At 50.0% G+C, this 20363-nt stretch overlaps 3 protein-coding genes across 9 annotated transcripts; 2 read left to right on the top strand and 1 right to left on the bottom strand.

Annotated features, from left to right (window-relative positions):
- Positions 1-1561: 1561 nt before the first annotated feature.
- BSCL2 (BSCL2 lipid droplet biogenesis associated, seipin) lies at positions 1562-14039 on the top strand. 7 transcript variants are annotated; one of them, XM_069471499.1, is made up of 12 exons: positions 1562-1953; positions 3792-4012; positions 5331-5647; positions 7206-7287; positions 10507-10650; positions 11697-11831; positions 12015-12112; positions 12877-13018; positions 13165-13231; positions 13438-13518; positions 13613-13693; positions 13793-14039. In XM_069471499.1, the coding sequence occupies exons 2-12, from the start codon at positions 3923-3925 to the stop codon at positions 13945-13947; spliced, it is 1392 nt and encodes a 463-aa protein (XP_069327600.1). In that variant the 5' UTR covers positions 1562-1953; positions 3792-3922; the 3' UTR covers positions 13948-14039. The 7 variants fall into 7 exon arrangements, with proteins under 7 accessions (XP_069327600.1, XP_069327599.1, XP_069327601.1 ...); XM_069471498.1 differs by having other exon boundaries at positions 13432-13518; XM_069471500.1 differs by lacking the exon at positions 1562-1953 and having other exon boundaries at positions 3686-4012.
- GNG3 (G protein subunit gamma 3) lies at positions 1899-3430 on the bottom strand. Its single transcript, XM_069471505.1, has 3 exons — positions 3177-3430; positions 2680-2779; positions 1899-2399 (listed from the first exon to the last, which is right to left on the bottom strand). The coding sequence occupies exons 2-3, from the start codon at positions 2776-2778 to the stop codon at positions 2271-2273; spliced, it is 228 nt and encodes a 75-aa protein (XP_069327606.1). The 5' UTR covers position 2779; positions 3177-3430; the 3' UTR covers positions 1899-2270.
- Positions 14040-14866: 827 nt separating the features above from the next.
- Positions 14867-16153, top strand: LRRN4CL (LRRN4 C-terminal like). The gene is made up of 2 exons (XM_069470124.1): positions 14867-14892; positions 15453-16153. Exon 2 carries the CDS (start codon positions 15458-15460, stop codon positions 16151-16153), a length of 696 nt encoding a protein of 231 aa, XP_069326225.1. The 5' UTR covers positions 14867-14892; positions 15453-15457.
- Positions 16154-20363: the final 4210 nt, after the last annotated feature.

The following is a 20363-nucleotide window of genomic DNA, read 5'->3' as shown; positions in this document are numbered from 1 at the left end:
GTGGGATCTTGCTCTTGCTCAGGGTGGTCCTGAACTCCTCACCTCAAGCTATTCTGCTTTGGCCTCCCAGAGTGCTCCAGGATTACAGGCATGAGCCACTGCGCCCGGCCTATGGGAAAGTTTTTTAGTCCTTGCAGTGCCAGCTTGCAATTTAAGCATGTATGGTACAATCCATTCATTAGGTATTTGAGTGCCTACTATGTGCTAGACACTGTCAGGATACAGGGATTAAAACAGACCCAATCTTTTCCGGAGTTTTCACCAGTACCAAGAAGGAATTAAGCGTGCTCCTGAACAGAATTGGGGGTAGGTCCCACTCCAGGAGGGCAACAGGTTACTTTTCCTCTTTCTTCATCTCTAGGATGAGGGAATTAGATGATTTCCAGGACCTGTTAGGGCTCAAAAATTCCATCAGTAGTAAAAAGCTGTTCTTCCTCAAGGTGTCCAAGTTTATTGGGTACCCCTGGAGCCCATGAAGACATCCTGAGGTGGCTAACTTCAGTTGCTGGTAAAAACCTTTTATCCCTTTGGTTTTCTCTGTTTTCTCTCCCCCTTGCTGTCTTCCTGTGTGAAGGTGTGGGGAAGCTGGGGGTGATGGGCCATCCCAAATACAGGTCCTACTATTGCAAGGACTCTACCCCCACCACCCCCTCAGTGTGTATCCGGGCACAAACAAGAGCCAGTCTAGGCTTCTCCCTGGAAGGATGCGTCCCTGAATTTAGGGGATCTTGATGATCCACACATACTGGGATTGTTACCTTCTCTTCCTTGGCCCTGGTCCTACCTCAGCGATGTGCACCCTTGGAAGGAAAAGGCTTCTAGGAGGTATTATGGGGCTCACACCTTTGCCAAGTTTGAGTCCTAGAGATGCTCGTAAAACATTAAGCCTTCAGTTTGGTCTCTGGCCCGGCAGCTGCTGGATCCCTGCAAGGGGTGGTAGGCACACTAGGGCGTGGTGGGGTCACTGCTTTCTGGCAGATGTGGCAAAATCGGCCTGAGGAAAATGAAAGCAAAGCAAGCTCCAGAAACCCAAAGTGAACAATTTCGGGCTTATCCAGCTCCTTTGGAGACCAGGAAGCGACCAAGGAATGGAGGCCCGAAAATGGATGGCGGTGGGTGGTGACCCTCCCTTCCCCCACTTCTAGTTATGCTCCAAAGGGAGCGCCTCCTTGGCAAGATGTAGAAACCTGGGTTCCCTCGCAAAATCCACGCGACAAGCGCCGGCCATGCTGTGCTTGCCGGGGTCCCCTTGACCCATGATCCTTCGTTATTGCCGCCCGTGTGCCTTCAGCTTGATCGGGAGAACGTCGAATTTCAGACTCCGGGTAGGGGACCGCGGGCCTCGACTTGGCGAAGCCAGGGGCAGCCATTTTGAAACCAGACGAACACGCAAGAAACCATATTGGGAATGGTGGCTGCTGGGGGGCGCCATTTTAAGAGACGCCCGCTACGGTAAAACGCCGTGGTTGGGGGACCGCCATTTTGGCGCGGCCATCTTGGAAGGGGAGCGGCTGTGGGCGCGGCCATCTTAAGCATAAAACCGGCCCCCGACGCGGTAACCAGCCGAGCTCCGCCCCTCCGCTCCTAAGCGTTCCGGGGTTCCGCTACTGCCCTCCCGCGTCGTCTCCTAAACCCACCCCCTGCGGTCTGTTTTCCTTTCCACTTGCCTTCATTGCACGTTTGTGTGTGTGTATGCCCTCGGCAGCCTCTGAGTGTCTGTTGTACGTTAACTCTTCCACTGGGGACGCTCTCGCGCGCCCGCCTTTACCCCCCCGCCTCCGCCGATCTCCAGTCTTCGTCAATGTTCATCCAGCTTTGACTGGCCCTGTCCCTGGATATGGCACATCTATTGCCTGATGGTCCTCTCCCCCAAGAACGCTAACACAGAAACTGTCCTCTGAGGCTCTGGATGACTTTATTCTTCAAATGGTTTTCCCCTTCCAATAGCTCCAGGTGAGACCGAAAGCAAGCACCTGGCCCATCCCTCTCTCCATTGTCTGAGCGGGTCACAGAGGGAAACTGGCAGGACGCCAGCAGAGCCTGACTGGGGGCCCTTCTGTGGGTGGAGTAAAGGGTTCCCCGTGTCAGAGGGTGAGGAAATGAGGTCGACAGATAGGCGAGGGAGGGCCTTGTGCTTCAGATAACCTCATATGGTTGGGCAAGGGTTAGGAATGGGATGCAGGGAGCCTCAGGGGCCTACAACAGTTACTGACCTAAGGAAGGGCCAAGGAGAGGGAAGGGTGGGGCGTTGTGAGGAGGGACAGGGCAGCTCAGAGGAGGGCACAGAAGAACTTCTTCTCCCGGAAGGGGTTCTCCGAAGTGGGCACAGGGGTGATGAGGGGATCCTCACAGGCGTGGGCATCACAGTAAGTCATCAGGTCTGCTGCTGCCTTGGACACCTGGGGCACAGTGAGTGGGGGAGGGAGCTGTTAGCCAGAACCTCTGAAAAGGACTGCAGCCTCCCTCCCCAAATGGGTTCTCTTTTGCCATCCCCAGGGCTCCTCCAGACAGTCTTTTCCCTCATCCCCCACAGAGGCTTGGAGACAACTCTCCTTGCAGAGCCCGACTCCTCCCCTGACCTCAGGGAATCAAGGAAAGAAAGCATCTCTTATCCACAGCTTTGGGAACCTGCAGCACAGCATGGTCTGGCCAAGTAATGGGAGCCAGGGTCCCACCCACCTTTATCCGGCACAAACTGGCTTCAATCTTAAGCTGTTCCACCATCTTGCGTGCTTGCCCAATACTCATAGTGCTGTTCACAGGGGTCTCCCCTTTCATCCTGGAGAAAGGAGAGAGACAGCTCAGAGCACAGTCTCAGCCGAAGGATCTCCTCCATGCTCACTCCTCACCAGCCTTTACAAGGCTAGGGTCGTGCTCCAATACTTTGTTCCCCTCTTATCCTCACCCTCTCCCAATGGCCTGTTCCATCCCTGTCCTCCTCAATGGCAAAAATAGAGAGGTGGGGATGAGGTGCTCCCCAAACTCCTACATGGCCTGGTTACAGATCATTAAAGATTATATAAATCATTTAAGGCTTGTCAGCCCTTCAACCCATGTGTGTTCCCAGCTCTGAAAGCCTCAACCAGAAAGAACCCCACCCTGATGAGGAGGGAACATCACCCCCATAATGCCTCCATGATCCCCACCAGGAGAAAAACAGGCCACTCCCTACTCACCTGAGGTGACAGGCAGCAGCAGCAGCCCTGGGGTGTAGGGTCAATGGGGGGCACCAAAACCTTCTGCCTGAGATGGGTGCCCCACCCTACAGGGAGTTGCAGCTGAAAGTATCTGATGCAGAAGCAGCTAATACAGAGAAGGCCACTGGGGAAGGTTGGGCCAGAGGTCCAGGTCCGTTGAGGGCTGGTGTCAGTTTCTGCAGCTCAAGCACTGCCTGGATGGCTGGTACCTGAAGGATGAAGGATGCTAGAAGGAGCTGTTCCGATCCTGGAGCATACCAACTGCCTGGCCAGTGGGGGAGCCTGGCTGCTGCCTGCATCCCCTGCACACACCCCCACTGTCACTGTCTCATTACCTGCCCTTCCCCCATTGCAGGCATCCTGAGTCTGGGCTAGAGCCCTCCCCAACGGAGCTGAGGCCAAGACAGACTCCCCCCCCTCAGATGGGGTGGTCTGAGCCTGTGACAGCCCCTGCAGTGGAGTCTACTGGCTGCAGGGGGACCCTGCTCATTTGAAAATCTGACATCAGCTGGGCAGTCGCCCCCTCCTCCCTCCCTCCATCCTTCTACCCTGACACAGCACTTAGCACCTGAATCTTCTTGGTTTCTCTCCCAGGGATCCTCCATTCCCCACATCCAGGAAAATGTGATGCACTACAGTTATCAGCTTCTAGATCACCACTTCACATTCTAGCCACAAGTGAGGAGTGGAAGATCCAGCGGCAGCAGAGGCACGTCATCAGGAAGATGTCTAAAGATATGGCAGACCAAAGAGAAGGAGAAGCTGGAGAAAAAGAGGTGTGCGGAGATCAAATCAAAGGACTGGACAAAGAGGAGGTAGGGGGCTTTGTGGGGAGAGTGGAAATAGGCGTCTTGGTGGGGATCGGGCATTGGTTTGAAAAATTTCAGACATTTTGAATAGATTACCTCCCACACCTATAGGGTTGTGCAAAGATGTACACAACACTGGCCTTGTCCACTGAAGGACCTTATCTAGGGTGATTAGACTTATACAAAATAGAAGATGCTAACAGCCAGGACCTAATCTATAGATAATGTGCTGTGGAGACTCTGAGGGAGAGTGCGCCCAGTTAGGCTCAGAGGAGGTCGACAAAACCTGGGGCTGAAATGTTACCACGCTTGTGAATGCGCAATGCCCAAGATGCGCAGGTTCCGGCAGACTTCAACAGTCTTTGGGCTAATGCTCCCCGCCTTGGACGCCTACAGGTCCTAGGAACTATGGGCGATAAAAATCAGTGCAGCAGGATGCCCGCTTCACTCCCCCACTTCGGGGGTTACCTGGCGGGTGGTGAGCGTGTGGGCGGAGGGCCGCGATTATGGCCTGGCGGGGAGGGCCGAGCGGGCGACGCAGAGTCAGACCATGCCCTGGCGCACATCTTCGGGTCTGCAGGGAGGAGCCTTTCCCTTTGGCCATGGTAACTGGAGGGTAACCGGCCGCGGGGAGGTCCGGCGGCAGGCGCCAGGAGGCGGGAACCTCGCAGCCTGGCTGGCCCCGCCCCCCGCGGGGCCCCGCCCTGCAGAATACGGAGGCCGTGGGCCGCGAGGGGCGGGACTTCCCCGGGAGCCGGAAATTCCTCCTCGCTGTTGCCCCGGCAGCGCGCGAGGCTGGTGAGTCTGCAGAGCTGCGGCGGCCGGCTGGCTGGTTTCCATGGCGGCGCGGTTAGGTGGGCTATCATGGCGCCGCGCCTTCTGTCCAGCCGGCGGATGCAGGCGGGAAGCGGCCCTCGACTGCGGGACTCCCCATCTGGGAGTGAGCGCCGCTATAGGCGGAGAGGAGAAACTCGGGCGGCAATTGTGACAGCTCTTAGGCTTTGGGACCTTAAGCAAGTCGCACATCCTCTCCGTGCAACCGCGTGGCAATGTGGATTAGTATCATCGAGTGTGTAGAAACGCTTTGTAAGAATTCTAAGGTGCTCATTCTTTTTATGTTATATATTGGTATGAATGAGTACCAAAGTGATTTGTCGCAGAATCAGATGGCTAGTGGAGTTCAGCTGAGTAACTCTGGCACTGGGGGCGAAGGGAGCACAGTGGAGAAAAGGGAAGAGAGAATTGGCAGAGAAACAGAATCATTTGGAGAGAGGCCACATTTGGGGAAAGGAAGGAGCCACTCTTTTCCCCTCTCTCTTTCCAGGAACCGCCAACTGCCTCATCCCATGGTCAGGGTTGGCGTCCATGTGGCAGAGCAGCTAGGAACTCAAGGCCTGAACCTGGGGCCAGACCCCCTGCTCTCCCGGCCATGGTCAATGATCCACCAGTACCTGCCATACTGTGGGCCCAGGAAGTGGGCCAAGTCTTGGCAGGCCGTGCCCGGAGACTGCTGCTGCAGTTTGGGGTACTCTTCTGCACCATCCTCCTCCTGCTCTGGGTGTCTGTCTTCCTCTATGGCTCCTTCTACTATTCCTACATGCCGACAGTCAGCCACCTCAGCCCTGTGCATTTCTACTACAGGTGAGAGGGTCCTTCTATTAATGTAGATGAATCCTTTGAGAATGCCATAGGGCCCTTGGTGCTTATTCAGTTCGATCCCCTCATTTACAGATGAGAAAACTGGAGCCCTATGTGCTTACAGGACTTCTCACATTTCACAGCCCAAGGCTGGAGCAGGTCTGGGCTGGTAGGGCTCTAGGGTCCTAGTTCTACCTCTGGTTACTGAAGTCTGGTTAAAAAACAAGAAAAAGGGAAAAAAATCCACTTCTAGGTTATCATTAAGGGGGGCAATTCCATTTAGGTTGGATCAGACCTTTCTCAGGGCCACTGTAGAATTTTGAGCCAAACCCTTAGGTCAGCTCAGAACTAAGCTGGCTTTCAGTGGAGGACGTATTAGGAAAGCAGCAGTTTGCCTTTTACATCACTGCCTCCCACTCCCACTAGTCTGCTGCACAAGAGAGATTACGGAAGCACAAGGTGACTGGGTATATAAACTTGCCTCCCAGAGTCCTATATCTTGCCTGGCCCTTTAGTTCCTTCCCATTTTACAACCCTGCCAAATTCTCTCATCTGTTCTTAATGATCACTATAGGACCAATCAACAGATACCGAAGAGGGTATTGTTATCAATGTTCTAAAATCATGTTTTCCTCTGAGTCCCTGGTCATGAGCTGTAGTTTCTAAGGTAGAGCTTCTTAAATTTTTAGGAGACGTGGATCTTATGAAAGCTATGGCCCTTCCTGTCATGAAAATGTATACACATGCAATTTTGCCTACAATTTGAGGAGGTTCATGAGCCTCTTAATGAAGATCTGTGGATCCTTTTGGGAATGTTTTCTCAAACAGACCCCATACCAGAACTACTGAATCAGACTCTCTTGGGGTGGGTCCCTGGAATCTATATTTTTATGAAATTCCTAAAGTGAGTTTTTAGAAACACTGAAGTGTGAAACTATTTAAATATCCATAGATTCCCATCTAAGAACATCTGCTGTAATGAGAGGAAATAATTGAAGTTACAGGAAGAAAATAAAAGCATCATTCTGGTATCTTTAATCTCTTAGCCACATTTGGTCTCTATCTCTCTCTTTTTTTTGTTTTGTTTTGTTTTGTTTTTGAGACAGTCTCGCTCTGTTGCCCAGGCTAGAGTGCCGTGGCGTCAGCCTCGCTCACAGCAACCTCAAACTCCTGGGCTCAAGCGATCCTCCTGCCTCAGCCTCCCGAGTAGCTGGGACTACAGGCGTGCACCACCACGCCCGGCTAATTTTTCTATATATATTTTTAGCTGTCCATATAATTTCTTTCTATTTTTAGTAGAGACGGGGTCTCATTCTTGCTCAGGCTGGTCTCGAACTCCTGAGCTCAAATTATCTGCCCACCTCGGCCTCCCAGAGTGCTAGAATTACAGGCATGAGCCACCTCACATGGCCCTTATCTCTCTCTTTAACAGAGAGAATAGTACCTGTTTTGAGAGAAGGGATGGGGCAGGAAGGAGCCCTAGGGGTCCAAGAAGTGTGCTGACGTATGGGTAACACAGACTCCATAACTTAGCAGAGTATTGTCCCCTATTCTCATTTAGGACCGACTGTGATTCCTCCACCACCTCACTCTGCTCCTTCCCTGTTGCAAATGTCTCACTGGCTAAAGGTGGACGTGATCGGGTGAGTATGGAAGGTAGAGAGAGGTTTCATTAGAGCTCTGATGACTTGAAATAGGAAGGCTTGAGAAAGACCTGGAGAGCAGGGATTGAGAAATAGAGACTAAGAAGAAGGCTCTGAAGGAAGAGAAGTTTCAAGAGAAATTAAAATCTCAATGAATTGTGTGTATTGATCTTTCTAGAACAGATGTTAGAAATGTTCTCATTCTCAACATACAGACAGTCCTCGACTTGCAATGGTTAGACTTGACAATTTTTCAACTTTATGATGATACGAAAGCTATATGCATTCAGTAGAAACTGTACTTCAAGTACCCACACAACCATTCTGGTTTTTCTTATCAGTACAGTATTTAATAAATTACATGAGATATTCAATACCTTATTATAAAATAGGACTTGTGTTAGATGATTTTCCCCAACTGTAGGCTAATCGAGTGTTCTGAGCACATTTAAGGTAGGCTAGGCTAAGCTGTGATGTTCAGTAGGTTAGCGTATTAAATGCATTTTTGGCATATGATGTTTTCAACTTATGATGGGTTTATTGGGACATAAGCCCATCGTAAGTAGAGGAGCATCAGCATCTATATCAGATGAGATATGACCTCTTTCAGGTAGGTCAGATCTACTAGATGAAGTAAGCAGTATTGTAGACCTAAATGAACAAATCAGCTATTTCATTGTAATAGGATGGCATCCTCCCAAGAGTTTTGAAAGCATATATACAAAATTATGAAACTGTTGATAAATATGTGTGACCTGTCATTACAAAGGGGACTGTGCCAGAGGACTGGCCAGATGCCAGTGTGACTTCGACAAGCCCAGGAACCCTGAGAAATGCATATGGGGACTCAGCCTTCCATACTAGGCAAGCTGGGGAGGCTCTAATAAAGGGTAGGATCCCTGCACACTTAAAAAGGACCTTGGAGGATCAACATCATTTCTTATTACTAGAGTTTTTTGAGTTGTTAGTCAGCAACGTAATTAGAAGTAATCAGTTATAAAACTTAACTAAAAATAAGGTTATTTTCAAAAGTGGTAGTTGGGAGGAAACTGACTTAAAAATGGAAATGTCACAACTCTTAAGAGAGGAGTATAAACTCTAGAGTCTGAGGTTCCCCGGGATTGATATGCAGACTGGCCTTATTTGACAATACAAACAACCTGGGAGACAGTGTATCCTGTGACATCTTCCAGTTTACTACCAGGCAGCCAAGTACTATCAAGAAAACTCTTACCAGGTCAGCTGAATGGGCCCAAATGTCAGATTTCAAAGTTGTGAAGTAGATTTATCATTGTAGTCTTGCTATTTGGGAAAGGAGCTTTGAGGTAATCATATAATGATCTATGAAGACATTGACTCAGTTTACTTCTGTAGTTAAAAAATAATAAATGGAATATATTGACAGGAGATTAGAAACAAAACCACAGTAATCTGTACGTGGAACGGTGCATACAGTTGTGTGGCTGCCTATTGTAGAGATCATGTGGTGATGCAGGGAGCCAGGGAGGGAAGCTAAAACAATGAGATACGAGCCTGCTAGATGAGGGGAGAAAAAGAAGGAGGATGAGAGGAGATCCAGTCCAAGTCCCTGATAATTCCAGGATGTCGAATGTTTTGTTCATTGATGGTGAATATTTTTAATGAATTACTGAAATGAGTCCACTCTATGTGGACTAGAAGTAGATGTGGTCCCTCCTCTCAAGCTCACAGGACCAATAAAAAACTATACATTGCATGTATTTGCATGCATTTAAGTAGTAAAGTATAAGGTGCAGATTATGCATTCTAGAAGAATTTGTGAAGAATTAGAGATATCATGGTAGTCTCAGATAATCCGAGGCTATGGAGATGGTGAGGCTCAAAGTGGGTCTTTCAAGGAAAGGTGACTATTGTGTAGGAATGGAGAATCTGCCCATCAGGCAGGCAGACATGAACAAGGGAAGGGCATGGGCTCGTTCACAGGGTTCTAGTAGTAGTAGATTCTGTGGATGCCCTTGGAGGAGATGACGTTTTCTAAACTGCGAGTTTAAACTACCAATTTAAATACACACAAACACACACACACACACACACACACACGCAGCTTTATTGAGATATAATTCATATGCCATACAATTCATCCACTTGAGGTATACAGTTCACCTTTGGTATGTTCACAGAGTTAAACAGCCATCACCACAATCAATTTTAGAACACTTTCATCACCCCAGAAAGAAACCCCACATAATCCCTCCCCTACTGCCAACCCACCCAGAGTACTACCTATTGTAATGTTTCAAAGAATTCATGAAACAACTGGCCTAGAATCATCTGGCCTTTACAGGGGGTTCAGGAATCTCTTGGAATCCATTTTTTTCAAGAGATAGTTCAGACTGAAAATAGAACTCTCTATAAAGAAAGGCCTCTATCAGTGGTTTTCAAACTGAACTTTAGTGGTAAACACTCAAAGCACCCCTAAGTCTGTATCCAGATTGGAAGTGGTTCACTATGAGCTAGGGCAATATTTTTTAACTTTTTTTTTTTTTTTTTAACCTATTCCTTCTTTGGTTAAAAACAAAAGCTTCACCATCACCCCTGTGGTTCCTGTATACTACCCTGTGAAAGTCATGCTGCTAGATAGAATCATTAAATAAAGGGATTAGAAGAATATAGGAATGGTCAGGAAAAACTAGGGTATGTTTGGTGGCAAATCTTTACCTATTTGAGGTAGATCCGAGTGATGAAGAAGCCTTCCCGCTATGAGTCTCAGAGTTCTACCAACAGAACCATGATAAGGGACCCAGAATGGCATAAAGACTGACAGCGGCAACTGTGTACAAGCTGGCTGGGGACACCGTGAGCACTGCTGGCGCTTGGTTAATTAATCATGTGAGGGAGGGCGGGCTGGGCCTGGGGGACGGCCTTAGTCACATAGCCCTGAGTCACAGATGGCCCAGTTGGCAACATGACGGTTCACTTTTAGAAAAGAAATGTGACACAGCCTTTCTGGAACAGAGTAGTGAGTGTGATTTAGGAGAGCCAACGGGATACCAAAGCCCTCAGAAGTCAGAGGGGCTCAGCCACCAGGAGGGGGCAGCACCTTCTTGGGATGAGAGATTGAGAGGCCTGTTATGCTAACCAAGAGGGTTGTGGCAAGTATTTGTGGGGAGGGAGGAAGGTGGAATAGGGACAGTATTTAAAAGTTTCTTTTTGACAAAAGATGGGGGTTACCTTGGGCAGGTGCTGATGTATGGACAGCCATATCGCATTACCTTAGAGCTGGAGCTGCCAGAGTCCCCTGTGAATCAAGATTTGGGCATGTTCTTGGTCACCGTTTCATGCTACACCCGAGGTGGCCGAATCATCTCTACTTCTTCGCGCTCGGTAAATGTTCATGGCCTGTGTGGTAAGGTGTGGAGAATGGTGGCAGAGTAAGGGTATCTGGGCAGGGCTTCAGGAGAAAACATCTTGGCTCTGAGGTCACAGACACGTCAGGATAAGGAAAGAGGAATCAGCTTACCAAACCAGAAACATAAACAGATACCCCAGGTATCTGATGAGCATGCCTGACTTTGGGGTAAAGTCTGAAGAGTATGCTGCTCTCAGAAAACAGAGGCTCTAGAGCCAAACAGACCTGGGCTTGTGTCCTCATTCAGAAACAAGCTAGCTGTGGGACAACTAACTTAACGCTTGGGTATAAAGTGACTTCATTCTTACATAAATCATCAGCAGAACCACATCGTGAAGTAAATTCCTGATGTCTGCATGGGGGGAAAAAAGCTTCAGATGGTGTACTGGGACTTGGATCCCATACTAGATTATAGAACTATTTGGGGGGAAAGGTAGATCAGAGACAGTGTTGACCTTGACCTAGGAAAGTTTCTTAGAAGGAGGGGCCTTTGTTATAGTAGAATGAAGGGATGTGGTCAGGTAGGAGGAGAGGTTACTCAAGCAGTTGGAATGGCTGGGTCAAGAATGGGGGATAAGGCCAGGCATGGTGGCTCATGCCTGTAATCCTAGCCCTCTGGGAGGCTGAGGTGGTAGGATCACTTGAGGTCGGGAGTTCAAGACTACCCTGAGCAAGAGTGAGACCCCATCTCTACTAAAATAGAAAGAAATTAGTCCATCATGGTGGTGTAAGCCTATAGTCCCAGCTACTCGGGAGGCTGAGGCAGGAGGATCGCTTGAGCCCAGGAGTTTGAGGTTGCTGTGAGCTAGGCTGATGCCATGGCACTCAGCCCAGACAACAAAGTGAGACTCTGTCTCAAAGAAGAAAAAAAAAAAGAAGACTGGATAGGAAGTGAAGGTGAAGGAGCAGGGATCTAAGGAAGAAACAGCTTTTGGAGACTGCTCAAGGGTGGTTGAGGGGTAGGCAGGGCCATGGGGATCTGGACCACCTGTCCCCAACCTCTCTCTCCTGTCCCTGGCAGGTGATGCTGCATTACCGCTCAGACCTCCTCCAGATGCTTGACACGCTGGTTTTCTCTAGCCTCTTGCTGTTTGGCTTTGCAGAGCAGAAGCAGCTCCTGGAGGTGGAGCTCTACGCGGATTATAGAGAGAACTCGGTGAGTGAGGTGAAGGATGGCCAGGAGATAGCCTGCCCCATTAGCCCAAAATCCTACCTGAGGAGCCTCTGGGCTCAGGAGGGACAGCAACAGAGAACCTGGAAGCAGGCCTCAGACTGGGCTGACGGGAATGCCAGCAGCAGGGTCCCAGCCTGACGCTGCCCTCACCCCAACTCCTTGCAGTATGTGCCGACCACCGGCGCGATTATCGAGATCCACAGCAAGCGCATCCAGATGTATGCAGCCTACCTCCGCATCCACGCACACTTCACCGGGCTCAGGTGAGGAGCCACTGAGTCGGACCTCAGGCAGCTCTTGTGAGGGCTGGCCTTAAATGGAGAGGGTCCCAAGCAGAGGTAACAGGTTTACAGGGCAGCATTGCATCGGGTTTCACATAGGCCACAGGTTCTCAGTCCTGGCTGCACATCAGCGTGTCACCTGGGGAACTTTAAAAAAATATGCCTGGGCCCTACCTCACACCAACTGAACCAGAATTTGTTAGGTTCCTGGCTAGGCATCAGAATTTTTATTTTTTCTGTGTTTTGCCCCACCAAACTCCTTCAGCCTGGTCATCCTTTCTCCACCCTGCCCGTCCTCCCTCTACCCTGGCTGTCTTCCCTCTGCCCCACCCACCCTCCCTCAGACCCGACATCTGCCCAGCAGTCCAGGACTGAGCCTGCTCCACCCAAGCTAGTGAGCTGGCGGCAGAATTTTTCACAGCACCCCAGGGGAAGCTGATGTGCAGCCAGAGTTGAGAACTGCCTTAAGCCATTGACACAGGCAGAGTTGGGATGACTCTTGAGAGACAGCCGCAATTGAGGCTGTCACCTGTGGCCCTGCAATGCTGAGACTTCCCATAGATCCCTGGCCTTTATTACAACTGATAAAGGGGGTTCTGGTAACTGTGTGGGTGGGAGGCAGGGGAGGTAGAGGCTGGCTTTAGCCAAACTCACTTGAATTGCCCTAGAAATTATTTCTGGGAATCGAGAGGGCTGGTGCTCTCCAGTAACTGCTACTCCCTTGCTGTCCCTACTTCCCACCTCAGATACCTGCTGTACAACTTCCCGATGACCTGCGCCTTCATAGGTGTCGCCAGCAACTTCACCTTCCTCAGCGTCATCGTGGTCTTCAGCTACATGCAGTGGGTGTGGGGGGGCATCTGGCCCCGACCGCGCTTGTCTTTGCAGGTTGCAAGGGGCAAGGACCCCCTTTTTCTCTCCTTCATGATCTTTCTTTGTGGGTGGCTGGGGACATGTTGGGGGTCAGGGCATGAGGGTCCTGATCACCAGGGAGGGAAGTCAGTCCTCGCTGCTCAGTAGTTTCTCCTCCACAGGTTAACATCCGAAAAAGGGACAGTTCTCGAAAGGAAGGCCAGAGAAGGATCTCTACCCATCAGCCAGGTAAAGGTCTTGACTGGGGGAGTGTTGGGGAGGGAAGTGGGCTGGGCTGGGGAAGATGTAGTCCTTGCTTCATTCAGTGTGAGGCTTGAGGCACTCACATACTGAGCTGAAGGTCAAAGGAGAGGCTGAGGAGGTGAAGTTGTCATTGCTGTCCAGGTACAGCCATCCTGACCCTAACCTGTCCTCTATCTGCTTTGGAGGCACAGGGTGTGAAGGCCAGGAGGAATCAACCCAGCTATCAGATATCACAGAGGAGGGTGAGAGCCCTGAAGATCCCTCAGGGACAGGTACGGCGCAGCAGCAGCATTCCCCACTTCCTGACTCCTTAGCTGTCCCCTTCAGCGTCTGGGTCTAATCTCTGTGGTCCCCTTTTGGCTGCAGAGGGTCAGCTGTCTGAGGAGGAGAAACCAGATCAGCAGCCCCTGAGTGGGGAGGAGGAGCTGGAGCCCGAAGCCAGTGATGGTGAGGGGCATCCTGCAGTGGGACCTGGGTGGAGTCGGGGTGGGACCCCTAGTTAACCTAATACCGCATTTGGGATTGTTGTTCCCTTTTCTGGCCCAGGTTCAGGCTCCTGGGAGGATGCAGCTCTGCTGACGGAGGCCAACCTGCCTACTCCTGCCTCTGCCTCTGCCCCTGCCCTTGCCCCGGAGACCCTGGGCAGCTCTGAACCCTCTGTGGGTGCTGTCCGACAGCGCTCCACCTGCTCTAGTTCCTGAAGAAAAGGGCAGATTCTTCACATTCCAGCACTTTCCCACCTGACCCCTCTCCCCTTGTTTTTCCCTCAATAAACTATTTTCTTGCCAGCTGCTTCCCTGACTCTTTGAAATGAATTTAGGGCCTTTTGAAAACCTGGTGTTATTTGAAAACCCTGTGTTCCTCAGGCATCTCCCACTCTCCCCCACTGAAAGAGGTTGTCTTGTCAAGGGCTACCCAAGGGGAAGGCCTCCAGCCCTGGGCCATTTTAAGCACATCTGTTTCCATTCCTAAGTGTAGCAAGTCCAAGGAGAGAGAAGTTATGCTGGCCTCTGTCAGGCTTCCTGCCCTCTCATCCCCCTCAGGGGACGGGAATCGTGCAGGGCGGGTCTGGAGAGCCAGGATACATCATTCTGGCCTCCTCTGCACCTCTCCCTGTCTCTGTCCATTGGGAGGCAGAAGACAGGAAATGACTGCCATGGATGTGGTATGATTTTTACCAAAACAGCATTTTGTAGCTCAGGCCCATGCTGTTCACAGCTGTTTTCCTTTGTGATACCAGCCAGGTGGCCGACTCTCCCATGTTCCCCTCCCCGTTGCTTCACATGACTTGAGCCGTTGGATTCTTCCCTCCTGGCCGCTGTCCACATTCCATTTCCCTTTCAGAACCCAGGCATCCCGGGCTCCAGCCGCAACTGCTGCATGTGGCTTTCCCCATCCCTGGCCTTGTGACTCAGGCGGCCCCCTGAAGGGAGCAGCCCTCTTTTTTGCAGTCACTGTGGAGAGGGAGAGGAGAAGGGGGGCTAGGTGGTGACATCACAGTCGAAGGGTATAAAAGCTTCAAGCCAAAACAGAGTTGAAATTGAAGATACAACCTGACAGCACAGCCTGTGATCCTGGGGACCCCTCGGCCTCATATGCACAGACGTCTGGTGGCAGATTTCTACTTTATCAAGGCCTACCCACTGGTGAGGGGCTGCTGGGGGCCAGGGAGGAGGAAGGGGCAAAGGCAGGGGCTAGAACTCCTGGGGCAGGTTTTGCACAGATAGCAGATGGGCAGTGAGGGTTACAGGTCCTTCTTTCCCCCTTCTGTTCTATCTCCTCTCCCGCCTGTCTCCTTTCTGGATTTTTGCATGTGTCACTGACCGATACTTGTTTTACTTAGATTTTTTTCTGTGGGTGGCAGCTGGGAATTATTCTACCATTCTTCCCTGGTCCAAGTAAATCATTTCTTCTCTTCTCCCCCGGGACTTTGTTTATTCATTAATTGTCTCTAATACTTAACACATTGCTGGTCACATCTGTCTCTCATGTGTCAAACTGTATTTTACTCTTTTTTGTCTGAAAGCAAGCACATAGCCTGGATTCAAAAGTTCTTTACAAATCAATCTCCTTCCCACCTTTTTCCTCTTCCCCCCACGTTCCTAGTTGTGCTTCCCTGTCCCTATCCCCAGAGGTTTTGTAGAGACGGGGGCCTGGAAGGGTTGTGAGCTGAACAGCCTTTACCTATCTACCCCTTCCCTTCCAGGCTCCATGCTGGGCTCTACCTGCCTTCTGTGGCTCCTGGCCCTGACCTTCTCCTTGGTTCCTAGAGCTCAGCCCTTGGCCCCTCAAAGCTTTGAAGAAGAGGAGACAGTGCCACCGCCTGTCCCCTGTGACTACGACCGCTGCCGACACCTGCAGGTGGCCTGCAGGGAGCTGCAGAGGGCCGGCCCGGTGGCCTGCCTGTGCCCCGGGCTCTCCAGCCCTGCCCAGCCGCCAGACCCGCCGCGCCTGGGAGAGGTGCACGTTGTGGCCGAGGAGGGCTGCGCCGTGGTCCACTGGTGTGCTCCCTTCTCCCCGGTCCACCAGTACTGGCTGCTGCTTTGGGAGGGCCGCGGCGCTCCGCAGAAGGGCCTCCCGCTGAACTCCACCTTCCGGAAAGCAGAACTTAAGGGACTGAAGCCTGGGGGCACTTATGTCGTTTGCGTGGTGGCCGCTAACGAGGCCGGGGAAAGCCACGTGCCGGGGGCAGGTGGGGAGGGCCCCCAGGGGGCAGACATGCCTGCCTTTGGGCCTTGCGGCCGGCTCTCCGTGCCGCCCAGCCCCCTCACTCTGGTCCACGCGGCCGTTGGGGTGGGCACAGCCCTGGCGCTGCTGAGTTGTTGCGCCCTGGTCTGGCACTTCTGCCTGCGGGACCGCTGGGGCTGCCCGCGCCGGGCTGCCGCCAGAGCCGCAGGGGCGCTCTGAAGGGGCCTGGAAGCACAGCGAAGCCCCACCTGGGGCGCTCAGCTCGGCTCCGGGCTCCGGGCTCCGGGGAGGAGGGGGCCGCTGCTGCCAGCGCAGGCAGGGCGGCAGCTGGGAGCCAGTCCCAGGCGCCTGGGCCACAGCTGTGGCTGGGTTCGCTTGGCAAAGCGCTTGTTTGGGTCCCGGACTTGCCGCTTTGTTCCCTGGCTGAGGTCTAGAAGACAGTAGAGAGGGTCCCCCAGCTTAGGCCAGATAGTAAATAATTTCTGCTTTCTGGATTCGAGAGGATAACATCAAGCATATTATGTAGGTACTTATATGACCATTTAACCATTTAAAAACCATTCTTATCCGCCTTACAAATCAGGTTGCAGGCCTGTTGACTATACTTAGACCACCCCTGTCATACACCCTCAAAAGGGCTCTGTCACTATGGGTCGCTTCAGTGGGATTTTGAGAATAAGCTGGGGGCAGGACGGGCCTTTGGGGCCAGAGACCATCCTCTTCTGCTTCTACGTTTTGTTTACTTATTAAGCATGAACACATCTGAGTCCATGTCCACCTGTGTCTGAGGAGGGTGGAGAAGAAAGGGAAGGCCCAAGCTGCAGTCTGGGACAAGTTTGTGTTCCTGCCAGTTAAAACAAAACAGAAACAACAGTACTACCATGGAATTTCTCCCTTTCCCTCGTTTGTGTTTATTGTATATGCACTGTAACAACATTAAAGGACATTTAAAATAAAGACACTTTCATTTTTCATGATCCCTTTCAATTCCCTGTGCACACACCTATTTTTCATAGTTGTATACATACTTTTGAATTTATTTTTAAATTAAGTGGATATGTTTAAATTAAATTAAGTGTTGCTACTTAACATAATCCTCACTTTTACTGGTTTTTGTTTTTTTTGTTGTTGTTGTTGAGACAGAGTCTCACTATGTTGCCCAGGCTAGAGTGCCGTGGCGTCAGCTTAGCTCACAGCAACCTCAGACTCCTCGGCTTAAGCGATCCTACTGCCTCAGCCTCCCGAGTAGCTGGGACTGCAGGCATGCGCCACTATGCCCGGCTAATTTTTTCTATATAGATTTTTAGTTGTCCGTATAATGTTTTTCTATTTTTAGTAGAGACGGGGTCTCGCTCTTACTCAGGCTGGTCTCGAACTCCTGACCTCGAGCGATCCACCCGCCTCGGCCTCCCAGAGTGCTAGGATTACAGGCGTGAGCCACCGCGCCCGGCCTTACTGGTCTTTTTTAAATTATAAAAGTAACACATACAAATTTCAAGTAATACTGGAAAATACAAAATGAAAGTTCTCCGAAAGAGGTAATTGCTCTTAGCAGAGCAGATCTTTCTTTAGGAAATGCAAGTATTTTCTTTATTCACTCATGGTTCACTTATGGCCTCTAGACACAACCCAAGGTAGTAAATCATAGCCCCCTTTGTTATGTTAAAGGTGCATAACTTTCCTAGGAGGGTGCTCCTTGACTCACTTTAGTCATCACTCTTTGCTGGAGCATTTACGTTGTCTCCAGTGTTTCCTATAAGACATCCTTACTTGTGTGTCCTCACATGTTTGTGGATTTCTGTAGGGTACTTACCTAGAAATAGGTCAAAGAGGCAGTACTATAAAATTGAATCATTTTATTCTTGGACCTCTAGAATAAATTTAGAATAGAATACATTTGTTATCTAGAATACACTTGTTATCTCACAACAGTGAATATCTTGTGCCTTTTCATTTAATTCCTGTATTTCCTCAGCACTCCTTCATTTAGAAATAATGAGAGACCGGGTGCCGTGGCTCACGCCTGTAATCCTAGCACTCTGGGAGGCCGAGGCGGGCAGATTGTTTGAGCTCAGGAGTTAGAGACCAGCCTGAGCAAGAGCGAGACCCCCGTCTCTACTAAAAATAGAAAGAAATTATATGGACAGCTAAAAATATACATAGAAAAAATTAGCCAGGGATGGTGGCGCATGCCTGTAGTCCCAGCTACTTGGGAGACTGAGGCAGAAGGATTGCTTGAGCCCAGGAGTTTGAGGTTGCTGTGAGCTAGGCTGATGCCACGGCACTCTAGCCCGGGCAACAGACTGAAACTCCGTCTCAAAAAAAAAAAAAAGAAAAAATAGAAATAATGAGAGGACTTACTATCTCATTATTAAAGACATGCTTTACATGTATTCTCACTTAATCTTTACCACAATCATTCCTAGAGATGATATCACCTTTTCACAGATGAGAGATTTGAGCTTCTAAATGGATTGAAGCTACAATTAAGGAGTTCAGTTAGGATTTGGGCCTAAGCTACCCAACTCTAAGGCCAATGCTCTTCACTCTACCATGGAGAGGCAACATCATAAAGGTTTAGTGAACACACACTGCATGGGTTGGCTCCTAACTGCTACTTACTGGCCTTGTGACCTTAGGTAAATTATCTCATCTTTCTGGGTCTGTTTGCTTTTTCTTTTTTTCTTTTTTTTTTTTTGAGACAGACTCTCACTCTGTTGCCCGGGCTAGAGTGCCATGGCGTCAGTCTAGCTCACAGCAACCTCAAACTCCTGGGCTCAAGCAATCCTTCTGCCTCAGCCTCCCGAGTAGCTGGGACTACAGGCATGCACCACCATGCCCAGCTAATTTTTTCTATATATTTTCAGCTGTCCAGCTAATTTCTTTCTGTTTTTAGTAGAGACGGGATCTCGGACTCCTGAGCTCAAACAATCCACCCTCCTTGGCCTCCCAGAGTGCTAGGATTACAGCCATGAGCCACCAAGCCCGGCCTTGGGTCTGTTTTCTATGACTAATAATAGTATCTACCTCATAGAGATTGTTGTGATGATTAAATATAAAAACTAATCATATAAACGTCTCTAGCATTTATATATTTTATTTATTTAGAGACAGGGTCTTGCTCTGTTACCTGGGCTACAGTGCACTGGCATCATCATAGCTCACTGCAACCTCAAACTCCTAGGCTCAAGTGATCCTCCTGCCTCCTGAGTAGATAGGACTTCAGGCACATGCCAGCTAATTTTTCTACTTTTAGTAGAGAGGAGGTCTTGCTCTTGCTCAGGCTGGTCTTGAACTCCTGAGTTCAAGTGATCCTCGCACCTCAGCCTCCCAGAGTGCTAGCCATTGCTGGATTATGTTTTTAATAAAATGAAGACCTAACATTATTTTTCCCTCTTAACATTCAAAATGCAGGGGGAGGGGGGTGGTTGTTGGTTTTTTTTGAGACAAGGTCTTGCTTTGTTGTCCAGGCTAGAGTGCAGTGGCACAATCATAGCCCACTGCAACCTTGAATGGCCAGGCTCAAGTGATCCTCCTGCCTCAGCCTCACAAAGTTCTAGCATATATATTATCAATCAGTAACTGTTATCATTACTCTACCTCCTAATAAACATTTAAAGTAGGGGCGGGGCGCGGTGGCTCACGCCTGTAATCCTAGCATTCTGGGAGGCCAAGGCAGGTGGATCATTTGAGCTCAGGAGTTCGAGATCAGCCTGAGCAAGGGCGAGACCCTATCTCTACTAAAAATACATAAAGAAATTAGCTGGACGACTAAAAATATATATAGAAAAAATTAGCCGGGCACAGTGGCACATACCTGTAATCCTGGCTACTCTGGAGGCTGAGGCAGTAGGATTGCTTGAGCCCAGGAGTTTGAGGTTGCTGTGAGCTAGGCTGACGCCACAGCACTCTAGCCTGGGCCACAGAGTGAGACTCTGTCTCAAAAAAAAAACCAAAAAAAAAAAACATTGAAAGTGAGCTTCACCTTCAGGGATCTAACAGCTGGGGTAGTGGTGGAGTGCTAAGTAATCAACCATGATTATGCAGCAACTGGATAAATGCTTAATGGGGTAAATACTGCAGCTGGGAGGCAGAGAAGGGGTGGTTGAAGTAGGCTTTCCTGAGAAAGCAAACCCTGAGTTCTGAAAAACAACTAGGAGTTAGTTAACCAACCAGGCCAAGAAAAGAGGCAAGGCATCCCAGGCAGAGGGGCTGGAGGGTGCAAAGGCCAAGAAGAGGGTTAGAACCTGTTTCGCAGTATACACAGGTTATCCTCAAAAGGCGGAAGATGAAACTGTGCAGTGACTACCAGCATTTACAGTGTCTTTTTTTTTAAGCCAGTCAAATTTAGCAGTGGGAGGTTGAATACCAACTTTAGTGACACTACTGTTAATAAGTTCTAATAACCCACTACCATCGGACCAGGTAC

Source organism: Eulemur rufifrons, chromosome 6 (genome assembly GCF_041146395.1).
Source record: "Eulemur rufifrons isolate Redbay chromosome 6, OSU_ERuf_1, whole genome shotgun sequence".
NCBI lineage: Eukaryota > Metazoa > Chordata > Mammalia > Primates > Lemuridae > Eulemur > Eulemur rufifrons.
Note: the sequence above shows the minus strand (reverse complement) of the source record. Positions and strands in the feature narration are given on the sequence as shown.

What these genes read in the sequence shown, in the direction of transcription:
- GNG3 (XM_069471505.1), bottom strand. Translation starts at nt 2,778, where the DNA reads ATGAAAGGGGAGACCCCTGTGAACAGCACTATGAGTATTGGGCAAGCA. An exon ending in CCAGTTTGTGCCGGATAAAG is followed by an intron (nt 2,400 to 2,679) that starts GTGGGTGGGACC and finishes ACTGTGCCCCAG; the next exon opens with GTGTCCAAGGCAGCAGCAGA.
- BSCL2 (XM_069471498.1), top strand. Translation starts at nt 3,923, where the DNA reads ATGTCTAAAGATATGGCAGACCAAAGAGAAGGAGAAGCTGGAGAAAAA. An exon ending in AAGGACTGGACAAAGAGGAG is followed by an intron (nt 4,013 to 5,330) that starts GTAGGGGGCTTT and finishes CTCTCTTTCCAG; the next exon opens with GAACCGCCAACTGCCTCATC. An exon ending in GATCTCTACCCATCAGCCAG is followed by an intron (nt 13,232 to 13,431) that starts GTAAAGGTCTTG and finishes TCTGCTTTGGAG; the next exon opens with GCACAGGGTGTGAAGGCCAG.
- LRRN4CL (XM_069470124.1), top strand. Translation starts at nt 15,458, where the DNA reads ATGCTGGGCTCTACCTGCCTTCTGTGGCTCCTGGCCCTGACCTTCTCC.